Source organism: Poromitra crassiceps (genome assembly GCF_964638095.1).
Source record: "Poromitra crassiceps genome assembly, chromosome: 7".
Lineage (NCBI taxonomy): Eukaryota > Metazoa > Chordata > Actinopteri > Beryciformes > Melamphaidae > Poromitra > Poromitra crassiceps.
The window spans coordinates 41234618-41251632 of NC_139628.1; the positions used below are offsets into that span (position 1 = coordinate 41234618).

At 43.9% G+C, this 17015-nt stretch overlaps 2 protein-coding genes across 2 annotated transcripts in view; one reads left to right on the plus strand and one right to left on the minus strand.

Annotated features, from left to right (window-relative positions):
• Window positions 1-10605, plus strand: part of LOC310779608 (urea transporter 1) — a gene marked incomplete at both ends in the record, with an annotated part of 29994 nt that extends 19389 nt beyond the window's left edge. The window contains 3 exons of the mRNA XM_083640119.1: window positions 7852-7986; window positions 8703-8752; window positions 10420-10605. Of these exons, the coding sequence (XP_083496245.1) occupies window positions 7852-7986; window positions 8703-8752; window positions 10420-10605 (371 nt within the window). The remainder of the gene's footprint in view (window positions 1-7851; window positions 7987-8702; window positions 8753-10419) is intronic.
• Window positions 10606-14915: 4310 nt separating this feature from the next.
• The window catches only part of LOC310779958 (protein O-GlcNAcase), a gene marked incomplete at both ends in the record, with an annotated part of 36482 nt that continues 34382 nt past the window's right edge, over window positions 14916-17015 (minus strand). The window contains 2 exons of the mRNA XM_083640488.1: window positions 14916-15052; window positions 16090-16249. Of these exons, the coding sequence (XP_083496614.1) occupies window positions 14916-15052; window positions 16090-16249 (297 nt within the window). The remainder of the gene's footprint in view (window positions 15053-16089; window positions 16250-17015) is intronic.

Sequence of the window (17015 nt, forward strand, 5' to 3'; positions counted from 1 at the left end):
GCTCCCTGCTGTCCATGTCGTTGTCCCGCATACCCGGTCCGTCTCCCGGGACCGCCTCGGCACCACCTCGCCACGTGGCCCGGCTCTCCGCAGGTCCAACACAGTCTCTTCCGTGGCTCCTCCGGCCGCTCTCCCCGCTGCATTACCTCCGCGCTCATCAAATCCACCCGCTGCATGACTTCCCGCAGCGCCCGCATCACCTCTACTGCCCAGGCAGGAGTCTCTTCCACCAGCCGTCCGACCTCTCTCAACACACGGGCCTCCATGCCTGCCAGCATCGAGCTGATCTCCGTCGTCAGCTCCTCTTTTCTCCCGTTCACCGATGGCCATTCTTCCTCGCGCACCATCACACGTGGTCTTAGCAGCTAGCAGTTAGCACCCCTGGTAGCTAACTTACTAGCGCTAGGTCTTGAGCCCAAAAGCCACACCGCACACAGTCTCTTTTGCCATTCCTCCTCTCACCCTCTCCCTTCTCGGCCGTCGCAGAGGGTTATCGATCCCACTTCTGACACCAATGTAACGGATCGGGTATTCGTTACAAGGAACCGGAGACTTGAAGTTGGTACAGGCTTTTATTCTTTGGCTTCACAACAGCTCCTAGCTGCTAGCTTCGCTGCTAGCTCTTCATGCAACCACTCCAACCCCCTCTCATGGTTAGACTGCCTTCCGCCCCGGCCGCTGGTCACATATATCCCCTTCCCCCTAGGAACACACCCACACATATCAGTTCCTAGCTACACCCGGAAACCCCACAATACACGTCAAACCCCGAATCGCTACATTATATAGCCTATAGGGTGGAGGGACTTAGACAGTAGCTATATATATATATATATATATATATATATATATATATAAATAATATAATATAATATTAATAATATTATAATATATAGCCTATAGGGTGGAGGGACTTTGACAGTAGCTAGTCAGTCATATATCATGTTGGACATTCACTCATGCATTTTGATATAGCTTTAATGTATTGCAGCTTTGCAATGTAGTTTCCCCGCAGGCGCACGTGTGGCTAAATAATATATAACTGCTACAGCAAATTGGTAGGCTGAAAGGTCACTCCACTACTCAGTGGAAGTCAATGTCCCCTCATCTCTATGGCAACTATTTTACTTGCTGTAGATAAAAATACATAACCTCTGCTAGTCCATTATAGTGTTATTCCATAGCAGTTTATGTAGGGTAAGTAGATACACGATGCAGTCAGCAGTCAGCTCATTCTGCAGTTGAACCCTTAGGCTATCCTTCTAGTGTCTTGGTTATTTCATTGCCATTCTCGTTAACAGGTGGATAAATTTACCTTTTGCTGCAGCTGCGGTGGGCAGGTCAGGACTCCTGACCTGACTGGACATTATCTGGGTCAACACGCCCCTATGGAGTATAGCCTAACTAGCGTGTGTTTGTTTAGCATGGCTGTGAGTCATAGGTGAGACACTGATCCTGCCCACCCACTACATCAATATCCATAGCGGAGGGGGTGAGATACATAGGGAGAGCTGGCGGTTGGAATTTTTCACATTCCTTAAATCCTTTTGCGGCCTTCAAAATCATCCCAGAAGCCTCGCGAGAGCTTCTCATCCCCCAGATTGGGAACCTGCCGACTGTCCTACATCTTTCTCTCCCACGTCTCCTCATTACCGCCCTCCTCTCATGACTCTATATTCTCATTACAGTGAGTGACAGACTAGAAAAGGGTAGCCCACCCACATGTACTACAAAACCAATCCACGTATCCAAGCGTAGCCTCTGGTCACTGGATACTGGCAGCCACTTTGTCAGCACTTACCCTGAGCCTGGCCCTTTCCCTTGTCCTTGGCCTGGCCCTTGTCCTTGGCCTGGCCCTGTGCTAGCGACACCCAAGGGTGGAAAGAACACTGACAAATCAAATCAACAAGTATTGTTACTTTATTGAACATTACATCAAGTAGGCTACATCAAGTAAAATGACTAGTCCAGGAAATTACTCAAGTAAGAGTAAAGAAGTAGCCTATTTAAAATTATTTCTGAACATTTTTCCCAACCTGGAAAAACCACTAATCCAAATAGCAAGGAGAGGACTTTCAACAGCACCATTCTTTATAATGTGGTGCTAATTGCCTGTAACCTGTAACTAGGGGATGTTTTTAACAGCAATGAAAGGAAGCGTCCATACAACCGTTTGTGTCTACCACCACCACATGGATAAATTCAGTACTGCAGTTTCAATAAATCGTTATGATCTTTGTGTATGTGTGTGTGTGTGTGTGTGTGTGTGTGTGTGTGTGTGTGTGCGCGCGCATGCTGCTGTCACCTTTATCTATTGGAAATAAGAGAGATGTATAAGGTAAATAATGCAGAATCCACTAACATGCGTAATTAATTACATTTCTTAGAATTGACAAATTAAATATGGCTATTTATCAAGTAGCAATATTATCGCCATCCTCCAGGAACAAATCAAATCCCTGAAACCTTTTCTGAAACTACTACAACTAAAAATCAAACAAAAAAATCAAACTGTCCTGAAACCTAACATTTTCTTTAAGAAGAGCTATTGTCGGGGTTGGGATCCCTGGGGAAAATAGTTCAATCAGGAGACTTGATGGATAAACAATTATTTATTATAATGATGATGAATGATCTTTACAGAATATTATGATGAGAAAGTTAGTTAGTCTTTGGAGCTTGACACCACTGGGAGATATCGAGATCGAGCTGGATCAGCTCGAGCAGCACAGCCATATATACCCCCCAGTGGAGTCAGGATACTGGTGCTGGTGAACCTCTTGATGACTGATGGATCAGGGACTTGGTGGAGACGGGGAGGTGGTGGGTGTGTATCAGCCAGCAGGATGAGAGAGACTGAATGAGACACAGAAAAGCATATTTATGCACACAGCAACCATGTGATAGGCTGCCTAAAGGGGAGTGCCACAATGTGATAGGCTAAAAGTGCAGGTGAGCAAAGGTGTATGTGTATGTATGAGGTGATGTGTTGCTATGCTATTGGCTTATGGGAAACTGGGAGGCAACCACTGATTATTCAATTATCACCAGGAAGCTGACAGGTTAACAGGTGAGCAAGCAGGAAAAGTGCAGTGACTGTGGAACCGGTGAGGATCAAGATCGTCCTGTCTGAACCTTCGTTAAAACTCCACTTGTGATGAACATATACACGCATGTTTATAATTCTTGCGACTTTTTCCTTGTGAAATACTGAATAATACTTCATCAAGCATCATGTGAGGTTACAGCTCGTCCTTCTCAAAACATGAGGGGAGGGCACACAGTCCTGCCATGACAATCAAAGCATAATAGTGAAATCAGTTTGCACAATGACTCCTAGAAAGGAATGAATGTTTGAATGCTGCCTAACTATATTCACTCACTAAATATGATTTTTATTACTTCAATATGACATGGACAAGAGATACTGTACAAGCACAAAAGAATGGATAAGGCTTAATTTGATAACATACTCATGTATCTCATACATGGAAAAAAACACATAAAAAAGTACATTTGCCATCAGCTTTTTCTCTATGGCCAAATCACAATATAGATTCCATATGTTGTTGATTTGTACAATGATACCTCCATGAAGTAAATTCAGGATGAAACATTTAACTTTGTTGTTTTTGACTAGAATTGCTTAGGAAAAAAGTGACCATCAAACCTGATAAGGTCATGATAACAAACACCTTCCCCTCCATGATGTACGATGCCACAGCTCACTGCACCTTGCTGTTATCAGAATAAGAATAATAATGATTACGGTGTGTGTGTGTGTGTGTGTGTGTGTGTGTGTGTGTGTGTGTGAGAGAGAGAGAGAGAGAGAGAGAGAGAGAGGGAGAGATGATGATGATATTGATTTTTTAAACTGCTGTAAGTTTGGAGGAAAGAGATCCCACAACAAACCCTAAACCAGCGATACTCAACTTGCTTTGCCCGGGGGCCACTTTTGCAAAATGACAGGAGACCAGCGGCCAGCTAATAAAGAAAAATTAATATTAATTTTTCTGTAGCGGATTGTAGGTTTTTGAGGTTTGATTGATTGATTGATTGATTGATTGATTTATTTGGTGAAAATGTCAAGACAGATACAGGGAAACAGACAGTTCACCGAGGATAAAAACACAATAAAGCCTGGCTATTTCAAGCACTGGCTTGTTTCCATTGCGGTCCTCAACGTACAACATAGAGACAAAAACACACACGACTGGGAATCACCTTCTATACTCGAATTAAGACTATTACATTATTACTAGATTGATAGGAATAATGGCACGCTTGAATATTATACAATACATAAACATTTGTTGTTACATGTAAGGAATTAACATCCGTTGAAAACAAACTAGGGGGGGAGGGAGTAGGGTTTGCAGGGACCGGGGGTTTAGCAGTGGGAGAGGGGAGGAGAAGCTCGCTCACGCATGATTGAAGGCTATGCATATCGCGCACAGCAGCATCCACTAGGGCTCCAATGTGTGTGACCGAGAGAAGGTGGGGGGGGGGGGGGGGGGGGGGCGTCCAGGTAGAGGTTTGCAAGGGCTACAGGCCGGACTGGGCGGCATGGGGGGGGGGGGGGATGGGGGGAGGATAGATTATGTGCGTGTGTGTCAGTTTGAGTGTTGGCAGGAATGTCCACAGATTGTCCATGAGAGCTGTAAGCAGGGTGCGAACTACGGGGGAGCTGGGGGGGCTTTGGCTCCCCTTAAAGAAGTAGTAGACCCCCTGAAAGGCTGACTTGTGAAATTTGGGGGGGTCTCTAAATTATTGACTAATATATATTACCCCATGTATTTTCTATTTCTTTTTCTGTACCTTCATAGTGAATAATGCGTAAAATTACGCTATTTTAATCGTATGATTCAGAGTGTGCTCAATCACTGTCAAATTCACTGTAAGCCCCTATACCGACATGCATGTTATTCTTATCATCACCACATCGAAGCATGGCGGCGCAGGTGCAAATCAAACGTCACTCACGCGGGCAGGTCAGATTTAACAGCAAGATGTCAAAAAGAAAACAAGGCAGTTTGACAAACTTTACATTCACGAAGAAATGGAAGCAGCCGTCAGTTGAACAGCAACAAGTCGCTTCTACTTCAAACGCAGATGTGGAAAAAGTGACGACGAGGTGAAGCTGGAATAGCCTACCTCCGAGTCCTCCCGCATATGGAGGACTGTTTGTGAGATGGAATGCGTCAGGAACTTCACAGTGAGTGGAACATGTGCGTTATGGAGTGGATAAAAGTGTTGGGCAGAGATATCATGTTCTTGTGGATGCAGTGTGTATATGGAGAGCAGTGCGCCCGTTTCGCCTTGTGCTCCCTCACCCTCCCTCCCTCTCTGTGTGCGCAGCACGCTTTTCTCTCTTGGAGAGAAAAGTGGAACAGACAAGAGCTGTATCCGTGTCTTTGAGCGTGCTGATTTAAAATGAGTTATACCCCTAAATTGGCCTTCAAATTGCCTCAAATTTCCGCCGCCGCCCTTCGGACGGCGGCTGTAGTGCCCTTTTATGAATTTGAGCCCCTCAAAAGTCGGCTCCCCCGAAAGCCACTGTATAGTTCGCACACTGGCTGTAAGCCTAAACAACCAGATAGTGGAAGCCTCCTTCCCGGTTGTTGAGCGGATATACGGCCTCGTCCAAAGTCTTTATCTTGCAGCTGTCTAGGTGAAGGGTGACTGTGGGGGGGGGGGGGGGGAGGGGTTAGCTCCTCGTTTCCACTTGCCCTTCAACAGGGAAAATTTCCACACACCATCTGGCAGACTGGGGATCCGAAATAAGTAAACAAAGATGGATAATTTGGTTATCCGAGTGAAAGTATAATCCAAATCTTTCCCTCGGAGCTCGTCTCTTCAACTTAATACTCATCAGTCCCGTTTCTTTGCATCTTCTCCAAGAATGCGTCCAGTTTTTTGACCACATCTGCAAGCATAGCATCCACCTTTGATATGCGTTCTGTGGTCGCATTAGCCTGAGAGTTCATGCGTTCTGTGAACGCATTAGACTGAGAGTTCACAACACGGGCCAGCTCGTTTATCATGTTTATGAGGATCTGTATCTTTGGGCTTTCATTATTCCCCATTGTCATGGAAATTTTTCGATAGACGACTGCGATGCCGACACCGGTCAGCAAAAGTCCAGCTATCATGAATCCGAATATGTAAACATCTTCGACGTCCTCAACGGTTAAAATGGCAAGGCATACAGTCTGCCATTTCTTCCATCCGTCCATCACGTATCCGGCCGAGAACGTCCCGTCTGGACACTTTGGCTCCCCTGGACCAGCATTATGACCCGAGATAATTTTATCAATTGCGTTGAGAGACCAGCTGATTAATTCCATAATTCCTCAGGGTTTATGAAGAGACAGCGGAAAGGAAAAGATTCTTTGCAGGGAGCAAAGGCTGCAATTGGCTTGCAGCCAATTAAATTAGGCATAGTTTGGTTGCTTAGAAATTGACATATGTCCGTTTGCAAGATGTGCGTCTATATTTCTCATTCTCTCCCCACCTCCTCCCTCCCCCTGCTCTCTTCTCCCCCACACCCCTCCCCCTTCCCCTCTCCTGCTCTCTCCTCTTGCTCCTTCCCCACCTCCTATACCCTCCAACATCTCCCATTCCCTCCCCACCCCATCACTCTCCCCACCCCATCACTCTCTCACATTCCCCCTGCTCTTCCCCCTTCTCCTGCTCTCTCCTCTGCTCTCTCTTCATTTCTATATTTTCTATATTATCAATTGTTCAAATGTTATCTTTATTCTGTATATTCTTGTTACTGTGTGTTAGCTAGAATCAGCTAGACATACTTTCTGTGAAGCCCTCTGAGACATGCTTGTGAATTAGGGCTATATAAATAAACTTGACTTGACTTGACTCGAGCAAGCTGTGGGAAGTCAGGAAAGCTGGAGAGGGAGGAGATAGCGTCCGCTCGGTCCAAGGGCGAGAGTGTAAGAGGTGCCAGCCAGAGTGTGGTCTGACAATTTTGGGCACACAGGATAGATAGTTAGGTTAAGTTAAGTTAAGTTACATAAACATACAAGTGCCTGGGTGGTGAGCAGGCAGCAATATTTGACAATCTAGCTGGAGCTCAGTCAAACTTTATTTAACATTAGTTTTCATTGTGAAATAAGAAAATGGTCTGGGGGCCACTCTGCACCCTATCGTGGGCCACATCTGGCCACAAGTGGAGTGGGGGGGGTGCCTTACCCTTTTGGAGTAAAGTGTCACTCAGTCTTTCTGTCCCTCCTCACTTGCAGTCCGACAACACTGACTTGGCAGTATGGGTGCATCAGTGTCATGTAGTGAGCGCAGGTCCGATCAGTGTTGATTTCCATGTTGATTTCCACACACCCTCAGACACGTTTGACCTGAGTGTCCTTGAACACCTTCCTCAATTTGCTTCTTTCATTTGTATATAAGACAGATGCAAAAAAACATGGATAAACATACTATTTGCATGGTGGCACCACCTGCAGTCTGGAGTAAGGAGCGAGACAGTCAGGTGAAACACAGTAAGGAGTGTTACACAGCCATTACAACACTGGGATTGGAGTTTGGGGTGTTCTCATTCACTGTTCATACTTATACCTACGAAAAGTAATGCGCAATTTTGTTCGTTCATAATTCTATGAATGTCCATGTTTGTTTGTTGAACGTGCCATGTCCATCCACAAAAGCCCTTCTGTTGTGGGGGATGTCAACCTGTGTGTGTTTGTGTGTGTGTGTGTGTGTGTGTGTGTGTGTGTGTGTGTGTGTGTGTGCGTGTGTGTGTGTGTGTGTGTGTGTGTGTGTGTGTGTGTGTGTGTGTGTGTGTGCGTGTGCATGTGTGTGTGTGTGTGTGTGTTGCAGGTCTGTCCATGGCGGTGTGTCATGCCTCTCTGTACTCAGGTCTGTCTGGGTTCAATGGAGCTCTTGGCTGCATGGCTGTAGGAGGACTCTTCTTCACCTTCAGCTGGAAGACACACCTCTTTGCCATCGCCAGTGGTGAGCAAGCACTATTGGAAGAGTGAAGGCAACACGGAAGTGTCAAAAACTGCAGTTCCACAAATGGCCAAAAGATAATTCATCCTAATATTGTTTCCTTCTTCTATTCCTTGCTATTTGCCGCCCCACTCATCCCAACCCTTTGCCTCGCTCCCTCCCTCTCCATCCCTCTCTCTCTCCCCCTCTCTCCCTCTCTCCTTCCCCCTCTCTCCCTCCCTCTCACCTTCTGTCTCTCACACTGCTCTGAATGGCTGTAATGACATGTCTTTCACGTGTCATTCTGTCATCACTCTGCCAGTTCAAAGCTTCATCTTCATTTATCTGTTTATCTCAGCCACTTTTTTCCCCATCCCTTCCTCTCTCCCTCCCTCCCTCCCTCCCTCTCTCTCCCTCCCTCTCACTCTGAATACAGGCAAATTGAGATAATTATACACATGCTCTCTCACGCACACACACACACACACACACACACACACACACACACACACACACACACACACACAGGGTTCAGTAGGGAGCTAATCTCTTCACATTGTGTAAATTGGGCTCATTTGGAGCGGCCTCCTCTACAGTCAGGAACAAATGGCAGCTCTGTTCCTGCTATCTGCTATAATGGACGTCACATCAGCAACACAGGGAAAGGTAGTGAGACCGACCGAGAGTGTGAGGATATATTTAGCTTCATCTGCATCTCTCTTCCTCTTTCTGTTCTGCAGCCTTCCTCTCTGCGTATGCTGATATAGCCCTGAGCAATCTGCTGGGAACTGTAAGTACCCTGAGCCCAACCCATAGCCTATATACAGTAGGGGAGAGTGGGGTGAGTTGTGCCAGTGGGGAAGTTGTGCCACCCCTTGTGTCTAGAAAACCATAGAAGAAATTGGTCATGTGACCACACATTTTTGAAGAGGCATCCATTTTACTCACTCTGCAAAGAAGGGAGGCAGATGGCACAAGAGCTAAGCACATTTAAGTTCAAAAAACTGTTTTTTGCCTCTCAAAGTAAATTTTTTATGATCAAGGTTTATTGATTGTTGTGTCTGAACAATTATAGACAAGCTTGAAAACATTTCACACATGTGTTAGTGTTTTAGTAAGCTACAATATGAGGCTATACTGTTAGCATGATGTTAGCTCCAAACCAGCTATATGATACAAGTTTGTTAAAATGGTGGGGATGGGGTGATTTGTGCCAAAAGCCTGGGTTAAGTTGTGCCAGTGCAGTTGCAGTTCATTTAGTGAAATTGTATTTCATTTTGTTCTTAAATGTTTAAATAGACCTTGTTGAAGAATACTGCAGTATTGGCAAGTGTAGCCTGGCTCTGTGATAGTTGATTTTGTTCATTTTGAACATAATTTTTATTTCTGAAAATGTTAAATATGTAGGTCAACTGCTGCTACCGTTTAACCTTGTTTAACCCTGTTATAGTACACTGGACTGTAGTGTTATCTTTATTTTGTCTTGCTTTGATATAGCATTACAGTATATGAGATGAAAATGTTCTGTTTTACTTCAGTAATCAATGGCACAATTTACCCCAACGTATTCTCTCCAAAGGCACAACTTACCCCGCACCGGGGGCAAGTTGTGCCAAGAGACCACTTTTTTAAGAATAGCCATATTTTTTTAACAGTTTATTTAAGATCCAAAGGGAGTGTTCCCAGTGGTGCACAACATCCTGAAATATATTTACATATTGTAGTTGGAGGCATTACTGTCATGCCCTCACTTTAAAGACACCTCAAGTAAAAAGTGGCACAACTCACCCCACTCTCCCCTACTGTATCTAGGAGGTGCAACGCTAAGAGGCCTTCAACGGGGTTTTTTTTCTTCATCTTTCTTTCTGAAAATCTAGGTTGCCTTTCAGCCTCAGGTTATGACATTATATAGCTTCAGTTTTTCTTTCATCTATTTTTACTTTGTGGAAGAACAGTGTGGCGGAGCAATATCAAGGAAACGTCTTCCAATTGGTGGGAAATCCATATGTTAACCGGTGTTATATTACACAATACTCCGTTCTGATTGGCCAACGGACACTCTTTCACATCTAATCATATCACTCTGCTGTCGAGAAATCTGATGTTGTTGTTTAAGCAAAATAATGTTACTCCTTGATCAGTCTACTGCTGAGAAACACTCGGTTTACCAAGGTTAGAAATATGGAAGATTCATGCAAAACAAGCCCCAATAATGACTGGCTCACTGTACAGTAGGCTGTTCCTTATGTCAGCTTATTAACAATTATCACACAACAGGAAGTGTAGGGAATTATTGTTGATGTCAAAGTTATTCTTTCACAGTTGTGCACACATCTAGGGAGTGCCCCCCCCCCCCCCCCCCCCCACACACACACACACACACACACAGTACAACACATGTACCAAACATAAGAACCTTCTCTCTCTCTCTCTCTCTCTCTCTCGCACCCCCCTCAGGTCGGTCTCCCAGCATGCAGTTGGGCAGCTACACTGGCGGCCACGCTGATGCTGCTGCTGACTGGCCGGAGTTTAGCAGCATACCGCATCCCTATTGGTCAAGTCAGGGCCCCGGAACACAACCTGCGCTCCCGCAGCCAATGGGAAGCCGGCAACACCTCGGACAGGGAAAGCACTGATGTGTAGTGCTAGGACGCGCACACACACACACACACACACACAGACACACGCACATGCACGCACGCACACACACACACACACACACACACACACACACACACACACACACGGTACTGTATCAGTAGCCTATAGGCCTAATTGTAACTCTTGAGGTGGTTAGGATGGACCATATCTACTGTACACTATATAAATGAACATGATAGATATTTGTTCTTACACACTCCAAGTTTACCAAAATGTATCACTAAGTGCCTGTAAATACAGTAGTAGATTTAGCATTTGTTGAAGTCATGGAACACAAAACCCCAATTCACCTTGTTGTCCACAAGGTGGTGATGCAAGTTCAGGTTATAAACCTGAAAAACAATTAGTTCAATCAGTTATGACAAAATTATAATCCCTGCCTCTCTCTTTTTACACAGACATTATTATTATTAAACATATAAAAAATGTAACACAGATTTGTCTATGTTTTACCACCGACCTTTAATGGGTTCTTTATGTGATTTTTCTCCAGGTTTTCACTCCCATCCCATCTGTGGAAACATCCGGCATATTACTATAAAAAAAATCTAAATTTCATAGAAGCAATAACCTCTAATGCTAGTTCCTTTTGAAACTCCACTAATGTGGTTGAGGGATTTTTGGCTTTTCTTTTAATAAATTTTCGAGCGGTCAGAAATGGTCTTGCACAAAATCTAACAAATTGTATAAACCCAAAAATAAGGGAAAGCCCTTATAAGGGCTTTAAATAAGGGCTATAAATCTTGCGCCAAATCTGTGTAATGAATGGGATCAACAACAACAACAAAACAGAACATTGTAAACAGTATCCATTTATTTTATGATATTCCAGAAATAGTTTGATATATATGTAGCTTATTCTGACATTCAAGGAATAGTTTCCTTCCTTGGGTGACACTTAATTAATACTCAGATTTAATTAATATTCAGATATCTCAAAAAGGAATAAATGGATTTGCATGAAATTTGGTTGACAGTCTTTGGCCCAAGTAAAGGATTGGCTAATTAGACATTAGTAATGATCTGGATCTGGGATTTATACCGTTAGAAGATGAATGAAAATTTAAAAAAGACGGACAAGTTTAAGGGGAAAGAAAAGTCCTTTTAATAGGAATTAAAACACTCAAGGCAGTTCCATTACATCACTCATCGTTAAAACGTCAGTTTTTACTGTTATTGTTAATGTAAACACAGATTGAATTCTACAGTACATTATTGTTTTAACCCCTTCATAACCCTGCATAGACATACTACAAGATAGCACTCCACTGGAACTCGTCGTTAAAAACGTACATTTACCTCAATGCAAGCAGACAGTGAGACCGTGATTACTACACAGACGATATAGGTTATGCCTTTCTAAAATGGGTCGAGTGGTCCGCTGCTTTCTGTCAGGATTTTAAAGGCAACTATTTGAGATCATAATAATAATCATCATATTAATAATAATATAGCACTTTAGATGTTACAAAGAGCTTTCAAACAAAAAAGGCAATACATCTCAAATATTCTAAAGTGAAAAAAGAAGACCATTAGCTAGCGCCATGATGTGACTTGTGTTTTTTCACAGTGCTTCATGGTGCCTGTGTACACATACAAAACAAGAACCAGTGTAATCTAAAAAGAATCCCTGCTCTGCAAAAAAAATAAAGTCTTTTATAAAGTTCTTCTCTAGATCATGCATTTCTATCTGAATGCTTTTACAATGGTACTTTTTGTGTCTAGATAACGTGGTTCGAAAACTAGACTATCATGGGATACACCACAGGCAGACGAATGGTGATTTGGTGGAAATACAAGAAAATTACTTTTAAACATAAGTGCCTTTCAGTCGGTGATTGATCAAACATAGTGCCGTAACAATACAAAAAAAATCGAAGTATAAATACAAATTGCACATACTGTACACAGTAGTTGTGTCTTTTTCAATGCTGCGTTACAAAAAATAACATTCGTAAGTTGTACTTTCAGTTGATGTTCTATGACTGTGAGTGCTCTTGTGCTTCTTTTAGGAATGACTGATTGTGAGTGTATGCGTGTGTGTGTGTGTGTGTGTGTGTGTGTGTGTGTGTGTGTGTGTGTGTGTGTGTGTGTGTGTGTTTGTTTGTTTATCGGTGTGTGTGTGTGTGTGTGTGTGTGTGTGTGTGTGTGTGTGAGCTTACTTGTATGTTTGTTCTGAAAAAAAAAGGCAGGCATGATGGCACAATTGTCTCAGTTGGCGTATTTGACACGCAAATACACTACACACACTCACATACACACACACTGGTGAAGGTTGGACTTTACATACAGATCAAGTGTGACAAGTGTGTAAATGTATGTAGGATGTAAAAATGTGTGATGTGGGAGAGGTATCGACCTTATTTCCACTTTCACTTGCCCAATGTAAACTTCAGATTAACGTGTGTGTGTGTGTGTGTGTGTGTGTGTGTGTGTGTGTGTGTGTGTGTGTGTGTGTGTGTGTGTGTGTGTGTGTGTGTGTGTGTCTGTGTGTGTGTGTGTGTGTGCTTATGTGCCCTGCATGATTGTTTGCGTGCGCAGAAATCTGAAATCACAATGATTGTTTTATTTGAGCCGTCGATGCATTTCAGTGTGCATGCACTCGCATTGTGTGCGGATAGCCGGACACTTCATCCTCACTGTTCCGTCTCTCTCCTAAAGCCCCTGACACATGTTCCGTCTCTATCCTAAAGCCCCTGACACATGTTCCGTCTCTCTCCTAAAGCCCCTGACACATGGGGCCGACTGCTTCACGCAGAACGTACGTGCTAGTTCACCTAAAGCCCCTGACACATGGGGCCGACTGCTTCACGCAGAACGTACGTGCTAGTTGACCTAAAGCCCCTGACACATGGGGCCGACTGCTTCACGCAGAACGTACGTGCTAGTTGACCGTCGGCTGGAGTCCTTGCGGTGTGTTCAAGTGCAACGTTTTGGCCCCGACACAGGCGACGTGAGGCGAACTAGCGCCCTTCGTTGCCGCTAGTTAAAGCTATGGTTAAGAAAAGTTCAATACAAAAATCATGTATTCAGTAGCTCAGTTATATTTGGAGTGAATCTTTCAATTGACTTTCAACTGAATTTGAATTGTATGGTTTGAATCTGTCCAGCATACCTTGAACCCTATATTGTGAACTGCCAGACTATATTTTGTTCTTCATGCATGTAAACAGTAATCTAAACTAAGCCAGTGTAAACTAAGCACCGACAGACTGATGCTTTGCCTGCGTCTTGGGCTGGAGACGATACTCCCTGTGACCGACAGGAGGCGCTAGGAGACGACATCCTGATACTCAGCTCAAGGGTACTCACTAAGGGGGATCAGTGCACACAGATATGGAAACCTGTGGATAAAACCACCTTTATTCAAATAATATGATACTTTATAAGTTGTCTCTCTGCTGCCGCCCTGCAGGGAGGTCAGAGGTTAGGCTCAGGTACAGAACAGCACCACTAAGGATGCAGTGTCTTGCTTAAGGACACTTCAGTAGGGCGGATGATTGAACCTCAGTCCTCTGGTAGAAGGACAATCTGTCTAACTACTAACCACCCCACCATCCCATAATATACAATCTACATCCTTATGAACAACTGGCCTTTGGTTAAGTTAGTCATGAATGTTCTGGATTGGAGATTCTGCAGAAAACAGAAGAAGAAATGACTACACAAGTGAATGAAAGGTATCTCTGCTCCCATGTCAGCCTATTTCCTTGTTGACTTCTTCCTGGGAACTTTTTTTTTTTTTTTTGAGGAAACCCCAGGGGAGCACGGGGAGCACATGCAAACTCCACACAGAAGGGCAGTTTTTTGATGACCCCACCTGGCCCGTAGGCACTGAGGACATGGGAATGGGGACACACCCTCAGCACCCCAGGCGGGAATCGAATGCAGGACCTTCTTGCTGTGAGGCGACAACGCTACCACTGTGCCACCGTGCCCCCCTCTTCCTGGGAACTTAACTAAATCTTGTAATCTTCAGCCAAGGGTGGAGTGTGAGAAAGATGAGCACAACTCTGGTGAAGGTCTAATCCTAAATCTTATTTTATGTTTTTGTAAATCCCCCAATAACTTCTGGGTTCATCCACATTACTGCTAGACAGACTCAAAGCCTTCAAAGGTAATCCTGGATTGGCCGTTTAAAACAGGTTTCCTCTCTTCTTGACAGAAAGAAAATACAGATCCCGCTCCTTTGCAAAGCTTAGCTGTCGCTATTCTGTGCATATTTCTAACGTGTGTGCGTTTTTGTGTGTGCGCGTGCATGTATGTGTGTGTGTGTGTGTTTGTGGGGGTGCTCAGAGCAGCCTCCCCAGCACCACTCCCTCCCTGCTCCTGGCTTCTCCTCTGAGGATCTCCAGGAAGCCCAGTTTGGTCAGGAACTCCAGGCGCTGACGGTCCGTAGGCTGCACCTCACAGAACACACCCGGGGAACCTACACACACACAAACAGACAGACACGCACGCGCACACACACACACACACACACACACACAAACACAAACGCACACACACACACACACAAACACAAACGCACACACACACGGAGCACACAGGCAACCATGCGTACACATATGGAACGGATGAAAAAGGATTGCTCATACACCATATTTAGTCTGTTTCATGAATGATAGATGAATATCTTGTTCTCTCTCACTGTACACATGCATCCATACACGCATACATGCTGTGCATACGAAAAGCTATGAAGTGGTTCATATAAGCAAAATCCTCTATGCAGACCTGGAGTTATAGTCTAAGGTAGAATTCCAGCATCCAGGATTAATATGAGCTCACCAGCAGATTGACAAGTCATTATTTAAAGACCCCCAAAGTCAAAAATCTGTTTTTTCTCCTCCAGGTAGATGTTTGAGCTTCACTGTGCAGAATGATGTCTGTGCATGTCTGTGATGCCCAATCCAGTCCCCAGAATTGTCAAATAAAATCATTGACATACTACTATGACCCGCCTCTCAACCTGTGATCTCAGACAAGTTATGTTTTCAGTCTGAAACGGACTGCGACGCACACGACGAACAGGTTCAGTTCGACTTTAAAGCCCTTGTTTGTATGCTGTGATTGGCTAGTTATGTTCTAGATAACCCTGATTGGTTGCTGTGGAATTTTTAATGAGGCAGAAGGAGGGGAAAGTCATTTTAAGGATTTTATATACATCTTAAAACATGACTATAGGGGGTCTTTATTAATAATTTTCCAATTTATGGGTATGAAACATTTATAGTCAGCCTGGTACTTGACTCCTGCTGGCACAAATTGAGTAAACTAAGTAGTAATGTGACACTGCTTCGTGTCTCTCTCTCTCTCAGCGACCAATTACAGACAGGCTTACTACACATTTTTGAAAAAGTGATGTGAACAGTCTTCCAAAACATTTCAGACTGTACCATTTACCTGGACTGGAAATCTTTTAAGGAACCCTACACAAGCAAACGCACGGCGCTCCTTGCTTACCGTTGGCCTTGAGTGCCGCGAGCAGAGAGGTGAGCAGGGTGCGGCTGACGCTGACGTCCACCAGTTCAGGCAGGGCGTCCAGGCGCAGCTGGGAGGGGAAGTGGTAGAGGAGCGAGTCTGGATACTCTCCCTGGTCCTCCTCCATCAACTGGATCAAATCCTACAGAGAACACAGCAGAGACAGGAGGGTACTTGAGTCCTTGTGTCCTCCATGTTGCAACTGATATACCTGAAACAGGTGAGAAAATAAACCCTTGGTGCGACATCAAGCACACAGTTCATCTCAAACTGTATTGACTGTATTGATTTGAGTTGGAGAGAGTGAGAGGGAGTATAGCTGCTGTCCGTGGTGCTGAAGATTTCCCTGAGTTCAGTGTGCGTGTGTGATTTGCTTTGTTTACCACCCTTCCCAGTGGGTGACCAGATACATTATGGAAGCAACCAGGTGTGACTGCCTGTATCAGTGTCTCTGAGCATTTGTGTATGCATACATTTACCTGTGCATTGGGTATGTACACACTCTCATGTCTCAGGTGCAGTGTTGGGGGTTACTCATTACAAAAGTAACATATTACATGTAATATATTACTTTTAGCAGTCACTCGGTAATATAACTTATTACTTATAGGATTTCAGTAATATTATACCAGTTACTTTGTCAAGTAACTCAAGTTACAAATTGAGTTACATTTGATTAAATCAAAGCACATATTTAAAAAAGATATAATAATTTCCTAATCAAACTGTGTTTTTATGCAAATAACCATAGATGACAATAACAAAAGAAAAGAATAACATTTAGAATTTTGGATTGTTTACACTGACTTCAAGGGGGTTAAGATTATTTTTCGGGATGTCATTCTGCTGATGTCATTTGTTTTGTTGAAAGTAATGCAAAAGTAGTGTAATAAGTAACGAGTTACTCT